The sequence below is a fragment of the Rhagoletis zephyria genome, unplaced genomic scaffold (genome assembly GCF_001687245.7).
Source record: "Rhagoletis zephyria isolate East Lansing unplaced genomic scaffold, Rhagoletis_zephyria_1.1 Rzeph_scaffold_03867, whole genome shotgun sequence".
Classification (NCBI taxonomy): Eukaryota; Metazoa; Arthropoda; class Insecta; order Diptera; family Tephritidae; genus Rhagoletis; species Rhagoletis zephyria.
The window spans coordinates 19,080-32,449 of record NW_016160950.1 but is presented as its reverse complement, the minus strand read 5'-3'; the positions used below and the strand labels follow the sequence as shown (position 1 = coordinate 32,449).

Genomic DNA, 13,370 nt, shown 5'->3' with positions numbered 1-13,370 from the left:
GCTCCTAACACCACCTGGCTATGGCATTCTCCCAGCCATTGCTGAGTGAGATATTCACTACGTTTCTAACAGTAGCTACATTAGTTAGAAGAGCAGCTTTTGTTTTAGTTACGCTCGACTCAGAGTGCTAAGCGAATTTACTTTGGTTTTTAGCTGCCGATAAGAAGTGGTAGATGACAAACTACATAAAGTGAATTTTATGAAGTCATTTAAAATTTGAAATTATTAAAGAAAATATCGTTTAGCTGGTGTAGTTATTTTTGAGCTTAAAATAAATGTTTGCTTAGATATAAGATTTACTTATAAAGATAGTTTCCCCGAAAATTTTAATATTTTATGAATAGATAAAATAACAAATATGTAAGGGGAAAACTTACCGCACTGCAGGAACTTCTAATATATCCCATTCGACTGATGTGTAAAATTCTGATAAGTCCACACCAACTTCTACAACATTTGTGCCGTTGAGTTCGTCGATATGCCGAAGATCCACCTGCGAAGTAAATAAAGAAAAAAGAGTGAATATAAAACAAGTTTAAAATGAAAAATGATAAACAAATATTTATATACATAAAATTTTTCATTGAAATGAAGTAGCTCTACAGAACATATGCATGCCATTTGGTTTAATGAGTAAACAAGTAATTTTTGTAAAAAATTGAACTGGTGGACAATACATAATTTCATTTATTCCAGTTCAACTTACAGCGGTGAAAGTAATGCCTGCCTTAGAAGGTAACGTTATTTTTTGTTTGAACTAGACTTTTTTTTAACAAACACGGCCCTAGACTATAAGTTTGATATTTCAAACTTTGGTATAGATTCTTAAAACAAATTAAAAAGTTAACTACTGCCACATGTTAAATTTGATACAAAATTATAATTATTTTCTAAATTACTCATACGCCATGTATATCTAGGCGCTTAAAACTCGTAAACGCAGCAGTACATATTAGTGAATGTTTTTTTGTATTTGCACTGCGTGCTTAACCTATGTATTTTACTAATATTTATCTCATTTCCATTGCACCAAGCTTTTCCTCGTTTCACTTCTATTTTTTTGAAATGTCTTTGCGCTGAACTTTTGCTCCGCTTGTGTAATTCTAGAACGCATTAGTACCAGGAAATGCTGTTGGCCAAACACGATTACGGAAGTCAAGTGCGGATGAGTTGCTTACAGAAACGTGTTTAACTAAAGTTAATGGATAAAGAAGAGAAACGAAAATATTTTGAAAAAGCTGAATAAGTACAAATTCTGAACACTAAAGGAGGGAGGTGCGATTTGAGTAGCTCTTAGCAATGTATAAAAGAAGAACGTCAGCTAAATCTATGGTAGGTATTCATACTGTAACTTCTACCACTTTTAAATTATAGTTGTTAAAGTTAAATTAATAATTGTCATTTTACTATTAAACAAATTTTGTAAAAAAAACTATTTTTTAAGAGAAATATTACTCATTATTTTTTCTCAAAATAATAATAATAAATAATAATACCAAATATTATTTTCGTCCCAAAATAATTATTTTTTTCCCAAAAAAATTTCCTGAAGTAATATTTACCCAAAAAATGGTTCCCTTTAAATTTTTAGTAGATTTTTCTAATTTTGGTGGCAATAACATTTTAGAGAAAATACATATTTTTTAATGTAAGTTCGTTGTAATTTTGATATTTGGAAAATAATTTCAAAAAAATTTGATTATAAAACAAGCTGAATAAAAACTAGGAAAAATTTAAAACATAAAAAAACCAAACCGCTTAAATTCAAACAATATCCTTAGGATTGAAGTAACTTTTTGCTGCTGAAAGGGTTAAGCTGGTAAATATCTCTGTGTTTTGAAAAAATGAAAAGTGTATATTTTTTGAAACCAATTCGATCAATTAATAGTAATATTTGGAAGCAATTTATTTTTCAGTGAAGATGATTTTAAAATTAACTCCTCATTGGATTTAAATAAACAACGTGAGGAAGATTAACTGCCAGCTTCAGCAGCAATTTAATTAAATAATGATTTCACAGGTCAACAACGTTTTGTTCTAGGAAAGTGTAGGGTAATTTTCGAAGTAATTTTTTGCGTAGAATCCGAATCCGGGGTTTAAATTGCTCTATCACGTCAGGATTTTGAGATATCCTAACCTAAAAGTGCAAAAACGCTGTTTTTGCCCATTTTTGAGGTTATGTAGCTACGCAGATTTTACTCTTCATAAAAAAGTAAACGTGGTATTTTAAAGTATAAGTCTTCCTCTTTTAAATGCCGTTGAGTTTGCTTAAATATCTTTATTTTTCACTGAGATAACGCATTTTGAAGTTTCCATGTTTGTGAATTTTTCGATATTCGAAAATCCATTGAGATAACATGAGACGTGATACGGTCGATTACATTCACAAACATGGAGACTTCAAAATGCGATATCTCAGTGAAAAATTAAGATATTTGAGCAAACTCAACGGCATTTAAAAGAGGAAGACTTATACTTTAAAATACCACGTTTACTTTTTTATGAAGAGCAAAATCTTCGTAGCTACATAACCCCAAAAGTGGGCAAAAACAGCGTTTTTTGCACTTTTAGGTTAGGATATCTCAAAGTCCTGACGTGATAGAGCAATTTAAACCCCGGATTCGGATTCTACGCAAAAAATTACTTCGGAAATGACACTACACTTTTATAGAACATTCCGAACCCATTTTTTTGCAGACCTGTGTTTTTACTTTTCTGTCTGTTTTCATATTGAATCAAAAAATGGCACTTAAATTGCTTTATGAAACTTGCTTTAAGTGTGATGGGAGTTATCTAGTTACTCGTAAGAATTTTCCAATTGCTTGGCAGAAAAGGTGGCACAGTGCTTTTCTCTAAAAAAATTTCCAAACAAATTTCAGAAATTTCTTCAAAAATTCATAGGGTTTAGCTTTGTTTTTATTTTTTTTTCAACCGCTCTACTACAAATAGCGACGCGTGAAAAAGGAGGTAGAAAATAGATCAAAATGTGTTGCAAAGATACTCCAATGCCAAGAAGTTGAGATGATGGCAGGTAGAAATACTATAATAGTAAATGGCTTCAAAAACGGGTATTAATCCTGAAGAGGCGGAAATGAATTTCTACTAATCAGCTTCTGCAATTCAATTCAATTCAACTCAATTAAGGCGAAGGTTCAGTTGTATTACAGTTTCGATATTATTTTATTTATTACATTAAGAGCGCGAAACATCTACACGCTGAGCTCCGCATGAGTATTTTTTTTTATAATGAATAAATTCAGGGCGATATATGTAGGTGACCCGATAAGTTAAATTTTCTACCCTTTGAATGCCTATGTAGCTGTTTAAAATCGGGCTGAGTTTAGGTACCGTCTACCACCCATTTACGACAGTGCATAAAAATCAAAAAATATTTTAGAAACGGATTTGCATGAGAAAATTTACTAATAAAAGATTGTAAAGCGCGTAAAATTGTCCTTTCCTCCTTATTTTATGCAACCAATACAACAGTAAAATCCTCAAAATATCTTAAAAATAGGACATGAAATGTAAATCGGGAATAAATACAAATATTCTTCAGCAATAAATTCCCTGCGACAGAAAAAGAGGATATTTTCAAAAGGCAAATTTGGCGAGTTAAAAATTTTACGCCTCTAAAATATTTACTACCGCACATTTTTATGGCCTCTTTCATTTTTGTGGGCAAATGGCGGGAAACCGGCAACAGCTAATAAACAAGAGGAAAGTAAAAAATTTTATATTTATACACATATTCATACCTACATACATGTAGTTTATGTGAGTATATGTATATTACATAGTACGAGTATGTAATGACAGACACAGAAAATTGGCAAAGGGGCGTTGGATGTAAATTTGAACCAATTCGAGGATAGGATAGTAAGAAGGGGAAACCATGCCAAATAAATACACATTTTTATGTGCAAGGGGATATAGAAAGTATTTTACAATGTGACAAGTCAAGACAGCTGTGATGAAGCCGCGTGAAAGTCGTGCGAATTTGCTTGAAAAAGGGACGAGCAGCAGCTGTGCAGAGCAGACTGTTTTTTCTTTTTTTTGTTTTTGCAGACAAATGACAAAGTAATAACTTGAAGCTGGTACATTGAAGAGTATTGTTGTGTGATTGCAAAAAAATGGCACTTTATATAAAAAAAAAAAAACATTTATAATTTAAAGTGTGGTACCAGGCCGTTGACGTTCCATGGATTTATAACAAAAAATTCGACCAACAAAACAAAAACTTCCATTTGAATGCAAAGAAACAGAGATTGTACCGAGTATCAATTTTATAAAAAAAGCTACTATAAATATTTCGACCAAGAAATACTCATAGCTTTGCAAGTTAATTCATTTCAGGCAAAACCTACTCGCCACGTCTTATTGGTTTCAAAATCTAAAAGTAATTTTTATTTACAACTAGCAAATACCCGGCGTGTTTCACTGCGCCTTAAAAGTATTCTGTATTATTTGATATCCGTATTGTAGTATTTCGTTTATTTTATCAATTTAATTGAATACGATTTTTCGAACAAGTGGCAACCCTCCTGCAAAATGTTCTCGGCGGCAAACTTTCCGAAACTTCTTCAGTTTGATACCCATATTGCAATATTCAATTTATCTTATCAATTAAATCAAATAAAAATTTTCAAATAGATGGCAACCTTCACAAAAATATTTTCGACTGTAAGCCTTCTTAAATCTCTTTCGCTTGACACCCATATTGCAATATTTTCTTTATCTTATCCATTTACTTAAACTGCCATTTTCGAAAAGGAGGCAACTCTTTAAATTTTCCCTTTACCAGTATTACAATATTATTAATGAAATTGCATAAGCGGCAACTCTTTTCGAAAATATAAAACCTTACTGGACATCAGCGGCCAAACTCTATAATTTGACACTTCACTTTTGAAAATCGAACTAACGGTGCTGAGGTGATGACATTAACAAAAAATGCCTTCGTTCGCCATCCCCTAGCTTCTTCTGTCACCTTTTCGCTTGGAATTAGAGCCCAACGAATATGTCGCTTATTCGCTACATCGATGTTTTCATTTACTGCCAACCGAACGTAAAAAAGTTTAACGTAAAAAAAGAAAATATAAAAAAGAACCACAGTTTTCTAAGAAAGGAGCCGCACGTGCTCATAATTGGCCCAAGGGCCAGAAAAAAAAGAATTAAGTTTTACTTTTATTTTAAAAATTGTCTGGCAATTTAAGTTTAAAACTGGGTTTTATTCACTTCTGAAACTCGGAAAAAAACAAATACGTAACGCACTTTTGCACGCAAAATCTGTAACAATGCAATGGGTAAATATTTATTCGTTGCCGAGTGTCATGAAACCGGTAGTGATTGCAAATAATAAAAATGAATAAACAGAAATGCATAAATTAAACCAGCAATGTAGAAAAACAAAATAAGCGATTGCATTCAAGTTGAAGTGTCACACCTGCGTACTTTAATGCATATTCCATTCTACGTGCGCGCAGGTGGCTGCCGCACATGGCGTATGAGTAACATATCACAATGAATTTATGCAAATCAACGAGGAACGGTAAAGTTCAGACCGTTTGAGTTTGGCAGGCAGCAAAAAATGCAGCTGATGCCGATTGCCAACAGTAACAGAGCCAAAATGTATGTGTAGGTATGTGTGTGGGAGTGTGTATGTGATTTATTATTTATGCATGCATATTCGTGTAATACATTGTTGTTGTTGTTGTTGTTGTTGTTGTTGCTTTCGTTGTGTATTATTAAATTTCAAATTTAATTCCATTTTCTCCACGTGCTTGCTGCACCAACCCTGTCCTTGGTATGTATGTATGTATGTATATTAACTACCGGAAATATTTCATTACGTTTCGCTTCCGCTTGCATGATTTTTCATCAGCGTTGCAATCCAAGGAATGGTTGAAGAGTTGAAGAGAGCGCAAGTGCAGAAGGAAGCCAGCGGCCAACTCGCCGAAGCATTTCATTTATTTCCTGCTTCAATTGTTATTGTGCCATTTCAGTTGTGCGCCGCCGCTACCGCTGATGATGCTTTTAATAACAATTTACGCCATATCAGCTCATCAGGTGTTTGAGGAGGAGTGAGGGTGAAGCGGGAGGACAAGTAGCAGCTCGTCTACCGTCCGACATAGCTGGTTGAAAATTTGGCATACCACCATTTGGCTACCTTCGATGGTTGTTCTGCTAAACCACCTGCGCCAATACGAAGATGCTCACTCACCTCAATCGCTTAGTGGTGGGTGAGTGTTACATCTTTCTTCAGCAGTGGGGCCCCACCTCTCCGTAACTGCGCCTTCTTAATCGTGTTCTTCGCTTCAATTGACTCCAACATGAAAATCCAATTTCGATACTTGGCAGCCGTGAATGCCTTTAACTTGCATTGCTCAAGTACTTTGCTTGGTGTACACTTATTCCGCCGTTGCCGTCGGCGCACTCGTCCAACTGTTGTTACTGATGCTGATTTTCTGCAATTGCACGCGAATTCGAATGAGTGGCAGAATCGCGCTGCCACTTCGCTTGAGAATTTTGCAGTATTGGCTTTAAATCGCCGCCCAAAATTGTGGTACACCGCACCTATTTAGTTTTGGGAAAGCTGTGCGAGGTGAGAAATACTGGGCAATTGTCTGGGTATGGAAGAGACAATCAAAGGATTTATTTTACTCATAAACTTATTTTGCTCCCCTTTAAATAAGTGATTGAAATTTATGGATGAGATAAGCCATACAAAAATTGCAGTGAATTTTTTCCAGAAGAAATACTGCAGAATGAAACTTCAACTTATTGCGGTAATAAAACGTTTCCGAAGGACAAGTCGACTTTTGTAGATGTGGAAGAATTTAGTTTGAAATTTGCAGAAATTCAAAACTGGATTTAATAAAAAAAGAGCGAAAGAATTTGGCGTCATAAAAATGAGCGTTCTAGTTAGTCCTTATAAAAGCCAAAGTCGTGCGTTTTCATATCTGTCTGAATTATGGTCGGATCACAAAGTGCGATATATCGATAAAAAATCACATTTCGGTACTCATTGGACGAAAACTCACTGTGACCCACAATAAACAACAACAGAAACTCAAAAAATACTTTTTTTTTGTTATTTAACCGTAAATAAAGCACCCACTGGGTCTAATAGTTATCGCGGTTGAATAGTTCAAAGTATTCACTAAGTAAAAGAAGTGGCAGCTAAGAGCTTTAAGAAGCCATGAACTGTTTTTTAGATGATTTTCGTAAAATCTAATCTGTTCTGATGGCACACATTCATGTTTGTCTTGTTTACTTAAAAAAAATAATTCCGAAAAACTGCTAAGTACTGCGAATTTCCCTTTACTAAAACTTCACTTATCGAGAAGTATTAAAACTCGAAAAACAAAAAAAATTACCACTGAAATATATACATGAACATATTTTTCTCTGCTGGCTCGCTGCATCTAAATAAATTCCTAAGTTTGCTATATTCTTCTCCAAATTCGCAAGAACCAAACCAATTAACGGTTCGAGCCAATTAAACCATTGATTGAGTTCAGCTTACTCAGACGAATTCAGACGAATCAGGTTGCAAAAAACGTGTAAAGTGTATATAAAAAGAAAGAAAGAATCGATTTACATCAATAGATGTACATACACACATTAGGGTTGTCTTTAGAAATATTAATACCTAAATTTTATATTATAATTTTCTCTACTTACAAAATAAAGACATCCATGAAAATTTCAAAAATACAAAAAAAAAAGTCTTAGGGGCTGTTACCGGGGCTTAAAAAAATTACAACAATTCGAAAAACACTTGACCTTTTATAACTCGCCGAGTTAATGCTGGGAGTAACATTTTTTAGAATCTTTGCTATCAAATAATTTTGAATTTTTTCAAACCCATTTTTTTAGTTTTGAAATTTGTGTGGACTGAATTTTTAGCGCCACCTTAATATATGTACTTACATACATATGTAGATTTGGTTTGTGTAAGCTATAAAATTCAAGTTACACAATTGAGTGTATGTACATACATATGTAGTACTATATACATACCTATGCTGTACAAAATTTGTATCAGCAAAAAATAAAAAATAAAAAATAAAAAATAAAATTAAAAGTACAGTAAGTAAATCCAATTGCACTCGTGGCTAAAATTTCAATTAGTAGTACAAACTCACCTGAAAACCATCATATGTCCAACTGCCGAATTTCATCACACACGTCTGTTCGTCGAATGGGAAGTACTCGACATCGATTTCGCAGGAGCTCTTATAAATCGCCGGTGGCCGCCAGTCGACGCGGCCCGTATAGTTGAGAGTGGCCTTTGTGGCTAACGTCACTTCGAAATTTCCATCGGCGCTGTGGTGTTGGTGTAATATGAGGCAGCGAACGATGAGTTGGGCAGCAGAGTGAGTGAACAAAGAGGAGAATAGAGAGGAAAATTGTGAATAAATATAACCATACATAGTATCTAGAAGCAAATAGTGGATTCGGATATAAAACAATTCAAATCGAAAGGGTGAACTTAAAATTTATGTAAAAAATTTTAGAGGAATCGCTAAAAATGCAATAGGAAAGTAAAATTTGAAATACATAGTTATTCCAACATGAAGTAAGAAAGCTTAGTTTTCACTGCATTTTTTTACATAAACATTTAAGTGTATAAAATTAATCTAACCAATATTAAAATCGCATGATTAAAAGGAACAACACATATTGCGGTATTTTCAATCTTTGCTTCATCATGTATTTATCTGGAAATCTAGAAGCTTAAGTGCTTCAGCGTGGCACAACTGCACACATATGTGTGTGTTTGTGTATGTGCGGTTGTGAATGCATGAAATACGAAACGGAAATTTGACTTTTCGTAGAAATTTGCCAATAAAAGGGAAGCAATATGAAAAGATTCAATTGAAATAAATCAAACTACCGCAATGATGAGTAGCAGAGGCGATGACAATGACAGCAGCAGTGGAAAGCCAACAACTGCAAAAAAAAAAAACGAATACAAAAAGAAAGACAAAAAAGCAGCAAATGTCGGAGTTAGTGCTGAGTTGTTGACGGCTTTTCGGCTACGACAGAAACATTTTTGCTGATACTTTAACAGAATTGTCATTATTGCCCTATAGAGCAATCGAGTAGATCTTAAGACAACTGGTTACTTGTTGGTTGATTCGAGAACGAGATTAGCTTTCTCCACTTTTGCATTTTGTTTTTAAATTTCTAGGGTTTGCGCCTGATGTGGAAATTAGGGGGTCATTCTTCTTACAAAATTGGTTAATTTTTTAATTAAAGAAAACGAATTCTATCGGATTAGTTCACATTTGTTAAATTAATACCAGCTTTTCGGGTTATGAAACTTGAAAACTATTATTATTTTTTTTTAAAGAACTTCACTGTCTGTTTTTTTTTTATCAGCGCCGGACGTATGCATCTAAATCTTTTTGTATTTGAAAACAAAATGCATCATTACTTAATGAGGAATTTTTTGTTATTTTCGGGATTGTATAGGGATTTTCGAACTTTTCAAAAAACTTCGAGTTTTTATCGAGATTTATCGATTTTCGGGACTTTTCGGAATCTTTTGGGACAACTAGGGTCTACTTTGTTGACTGGTGTATATTTGATAAATTAGGGAACGAAAGTAGTTTTCTGCATTTGTGTATTCTGTTGGTGATTTTCTGGAGCTTCCACCTAACCTAGGAGTTAATTCTTCTATGAATTACGATATGATTTTAAAAAACTTGTTTTAATTTAGCAAAACCCGCTGAAATTGGTTAGTTTTTAACCAAGAGCAAACTATTTATATCGGACTATCTCCCATTTGTCAAATTGATACCAGTTCTTCGAGTTTTGAAATATTAAAATTAATGATTTTTTTTTAAGAACGTAAATTCCTTGTTTGTTATGGGTCATACTTTGTATTTGAAGTAATTGTTTGAATGCGGTACACTCGGTATTATTTCGGCTATTTTCGCATGTTTTCGAGCTTTTCTCGAGATTTTTCGGAGTTTTCAAGACATTTATGTATTATTTTGGAACTTTTCGAAGTATTTTTCAGGACTTTTCGGTATTTTCAGAATCTTTCGGGATTTTTGGTATTCTCCAAGCATTTCTACTTAAATATTGCGCAATACTGAGAGCTACCATGGCGATTTTGTTTCATTTTTGTTTGAGATGGCACATTTTCAAAAACTAATTTTTTTTATCAAAAAAAATTGTATGCGAAAAATTTTTCAAGAAAAAAAATTAAATATTTCTTTTCGTAGAGAATTTTGATGTGTGATTTTTTTAATTTTTTCCTCGGCCCGTTCTCGAGATATTTGGGAAACTATTAAATCGATTTGTTTTTGTTTTTGTACTGTAAAGTTTTTAAAAATGTATTAATCAAGCTCAAATTTGATATTTATTTATAATTTATGTTTGTCCATCAATCCTAAAAATTTGAAACAAATCAAACACATGAAGTGTGAACCCCGTCCATTTTAGTGTGGAACGCCACATATACGGTCGTACTCTATACACATTTTCCAAAAACTAAATAAAATTTTGCTCATCACTGTTTGTTATGGACTAGTGCGCTTAGTTGTAATTTTTGGAATATTGCTAGTTTTTGTAGTTCGTAAATGTTCAGGTACTTGATTTTTAAATTCACTGGACACCAGTTTAAAACTAGATCATCTCGGACTAGTTTGGAATTACCAAGGCAATACTACTTCTGTTAAGGAGTAAATATAAAGCACTGCACACTAGTGTCTTTCTACATACATACAGACATGACTAATGTTTTTTCTCATCAAAGCTTTACAATTGCTGATGCGGCTGATGATTGTGATATATGAGTATTTGATGCGGTGATATTTCATTGGACACACACACGTAATATACACACACACGCATACACAAGCAAGTAGACAAGCACACATGCTAGGCTTTTATTGCGTTTTTTTGTTATTGGTATTGTAGTTTTTTTTTTTTTGTTTGCCTTGTTAACTCAAACTACTTACTTATTATACAACACAATATCCGGCCGCCATATATGATCGGAGGGCACATGCAACATTTCAACACCGCCATACTCTTTCGGCTCCCATTGGAGTTTGTAATCGTACCAGGTTTGTTCCACCCACAAATTGGTTGTCATGATTTGATTTTTTAAATTGACATCAATCAATTGTGATAGCTTCAATTTGATGCGTACAGTTACGGCGTCAGTCACATTGACAACGGGACGCACCAATTTGTTATAGTTGCTGAGGAGATCGTCGTAGAGGCGCTTAGCATCGGGATTCGATGTGCTGCCTAAGAAAAGAGAGGGAAGCGAGAGAGAGAGAGAAAGAGAAAAATAGTAAATGATTTGAAGCATATATTTTGGAAAAAAAAGTAATGTGAACTGAGAACATAAAAATAGTGACAAAAATATATATGTATTGTTTTCACATCCATAGGACTAGATGCACGCGTTTAAACCATCACACATTCAACGTAAAAGCTATTTACATGAAAAAACTATGTACCTAAGTACGTATGTACATATGTGCTCTGCTTAGTTCTAATAAAAAAATTTGCTACAATTGGCCAAATGATAAATGACAGGACAAGTTGTATTGATTACTAAAGCAATGTGGCCACAAATGTTAAGCATTTCGGACGTAGCTGAGTGGTATTAAGGCAATGATTTCGAATATATGTATTTATGCATTTTCACATACATAAGTATACTCAACTAAATTTATACAAGTTAATATAAGACGCAAAAAATATTCATGATTCATCCGAGGCCAAATAAATATGCTCAATGTACGAGTAAATAAATATTCAAAACAGGCGAAAATATATTTTTTTTTAGTCTTATCACAAATGTAGTCATTTTAGTTCATCGGCGTGAAATCATAATTAATAGTCAGTGCTTTATTAGGATTAAGCATAAAAATGGAGGCTGTTTAGCAAAAATATTGTCTTACATTGCGAAACTAAGTTAAGTGTAAGTTATGTGTTTATGTATTACGTAAGTGAATCCATATCCATGTCTTTAATAATTTACAGCAAAAAGTTGGAATTTTAGTAGACAAAATAAAATCAAATATAAGTAAATAAATGAAGGCGAATTCATATAAGGTTGTAGCGGTAGTACAAAAACAAAAACTTACATGCACTTTCTTTTTGCTTTTGGTACAAAAAGTGTTTAATTTCAGCTATTTTTGCTCAAGGTAGAAGAGGGAAAGAAAATTCCAACACTCTCACTTTCTCGCTCACTCATAAGAAATTTTGACAAATGTGTATCGAGGCGAATAAAATCAGCTGTTCTGGCAACACTACCTTATATGAATTCGACTTCAAAAAAACTTCGAAACAAAAAGAAGGTAATGTCTTTACTACTTCCTTTTAGTTAAAAGGCATATTTTTGACATTTCTTCAAATGCAAACATTAAGCTTTGCCACATTGGACTTCTTTGAGAACTCCCTTCTCTTTTATGAACTGTTAAGGATTTAATACAAAATTAAAATATGCAAACGAAAAATGACAAGTAGGATATGATCGATAACCAAATTACCAAGGGACCAAAAATAACTGTTATCTCGAATTTACAAATTGAAAACGTTGCCCGAATTCTGAAATTTAACGAAAACGTTGTTTCATAACAGTTATTAGATGAAAAATATTTCGTATTTCGCCAAGAAGAGTTGTTTGATAACAGTAATTGTCCAACGTTAATTTTATTGTCCAACGTTTATTTTTTACGTTGTTTGATAACAGTAATTGTCCAACGTTTATTATTTACGTTGTGTCATAAACGTTATAAGATAAGAATAACGACGAAAATGGAGATGGAGAAGAAGATAAAGATGATGAAAATAAAAGTGAAGAAGTGAAATAACTGTTATTAGACAACGTAAGAAATAAACGTTATCAGGCAACGTAAAAAGTAAAAGTTGGGTTATAACTCTTATCGGAGAAATACAAAATATTTCTCATCTAATAACTGTTATGGAACAACATTTTTCCGATAAAACTCATAACGGTTATGTCCCTGAAATCAACCGATCGATAAATTAATTTGAAAGTTTTTCTAAAGTGGTGACCAGATTTCAGAGGACCAAAAACGGGACATTTCTAAAGCATCAAATCCGAATATACAATTTTGTTTTTTAGAATAAAAAGACATAACATCTTTTGATATAGTTTTATTTAAGACAAAGCAAAGAGAAAAAAAGTTGAAAAGTCGCCTCAAAAATGTATTCACAAAATATATACGGTGGCGAGAATGTGAATAGGGAAAAGACATTTCAGCAAGTATTGGTTACTTTTCTTGGTTTAAAAAATGTTGATTACTTTTTTATGAAAATATGTATGTATAGCTTACTATGTAAAAAAAACATTAAAATCAAGATTTCCA

General features: G+C 33.1%; 1 protein-coding gene across 1 annotated transcript; it reads right to left on the bottom strand.

The window, feature by feature from the left end:
* Nucleotides 1-373: 373 nt before the first annotated feature.
* LOC108369819 (acetylcholine receptor subunit alpha-like) lies at nucleotides 374-11,338 on the bottom strand. Its single transcript, XM_017625011.1, has 3 exons — nucleotides 10,980-11,338; nucleotides 8,151-8,331; nucleotides 374-493 (listed from the first exon to the last, which is right to left on the bottom strand). The coding sequence occupies exons 1-3, from the start codon at nucleotides 11,336-11,338 to the stop codon at nucleotides 374-376; spliced, it is 660 nt and encodes a 219-aa protein (XP_017480500.1).
* Nucleotides 11,339-13,370: the final 2,032 nt, after the last annotated feature.

Coding starts and splice junctions, on each gene's coding strand:
- LOC108369819 (XM_017625011.1), bottom strand. CDS start 11,338: ATGCTTCAAATCATTTACTATTTTTCTCTTTCTCTCTCTCTCTCGCTT. Junction 8,332..10,979: donor GATATTGTGTTGTATAATAA/GTAAGTAGTTTG, acceptor CCAACACCACAG/CGCCGATGGAAATTTCGAAG. Junction 494..8,150: donor GGACATATGATGGTTTTCAG/GTGAGTTTGTAC, acceptor TTTACTTCGCAG/GTGGATCTTCGGCATATCGA.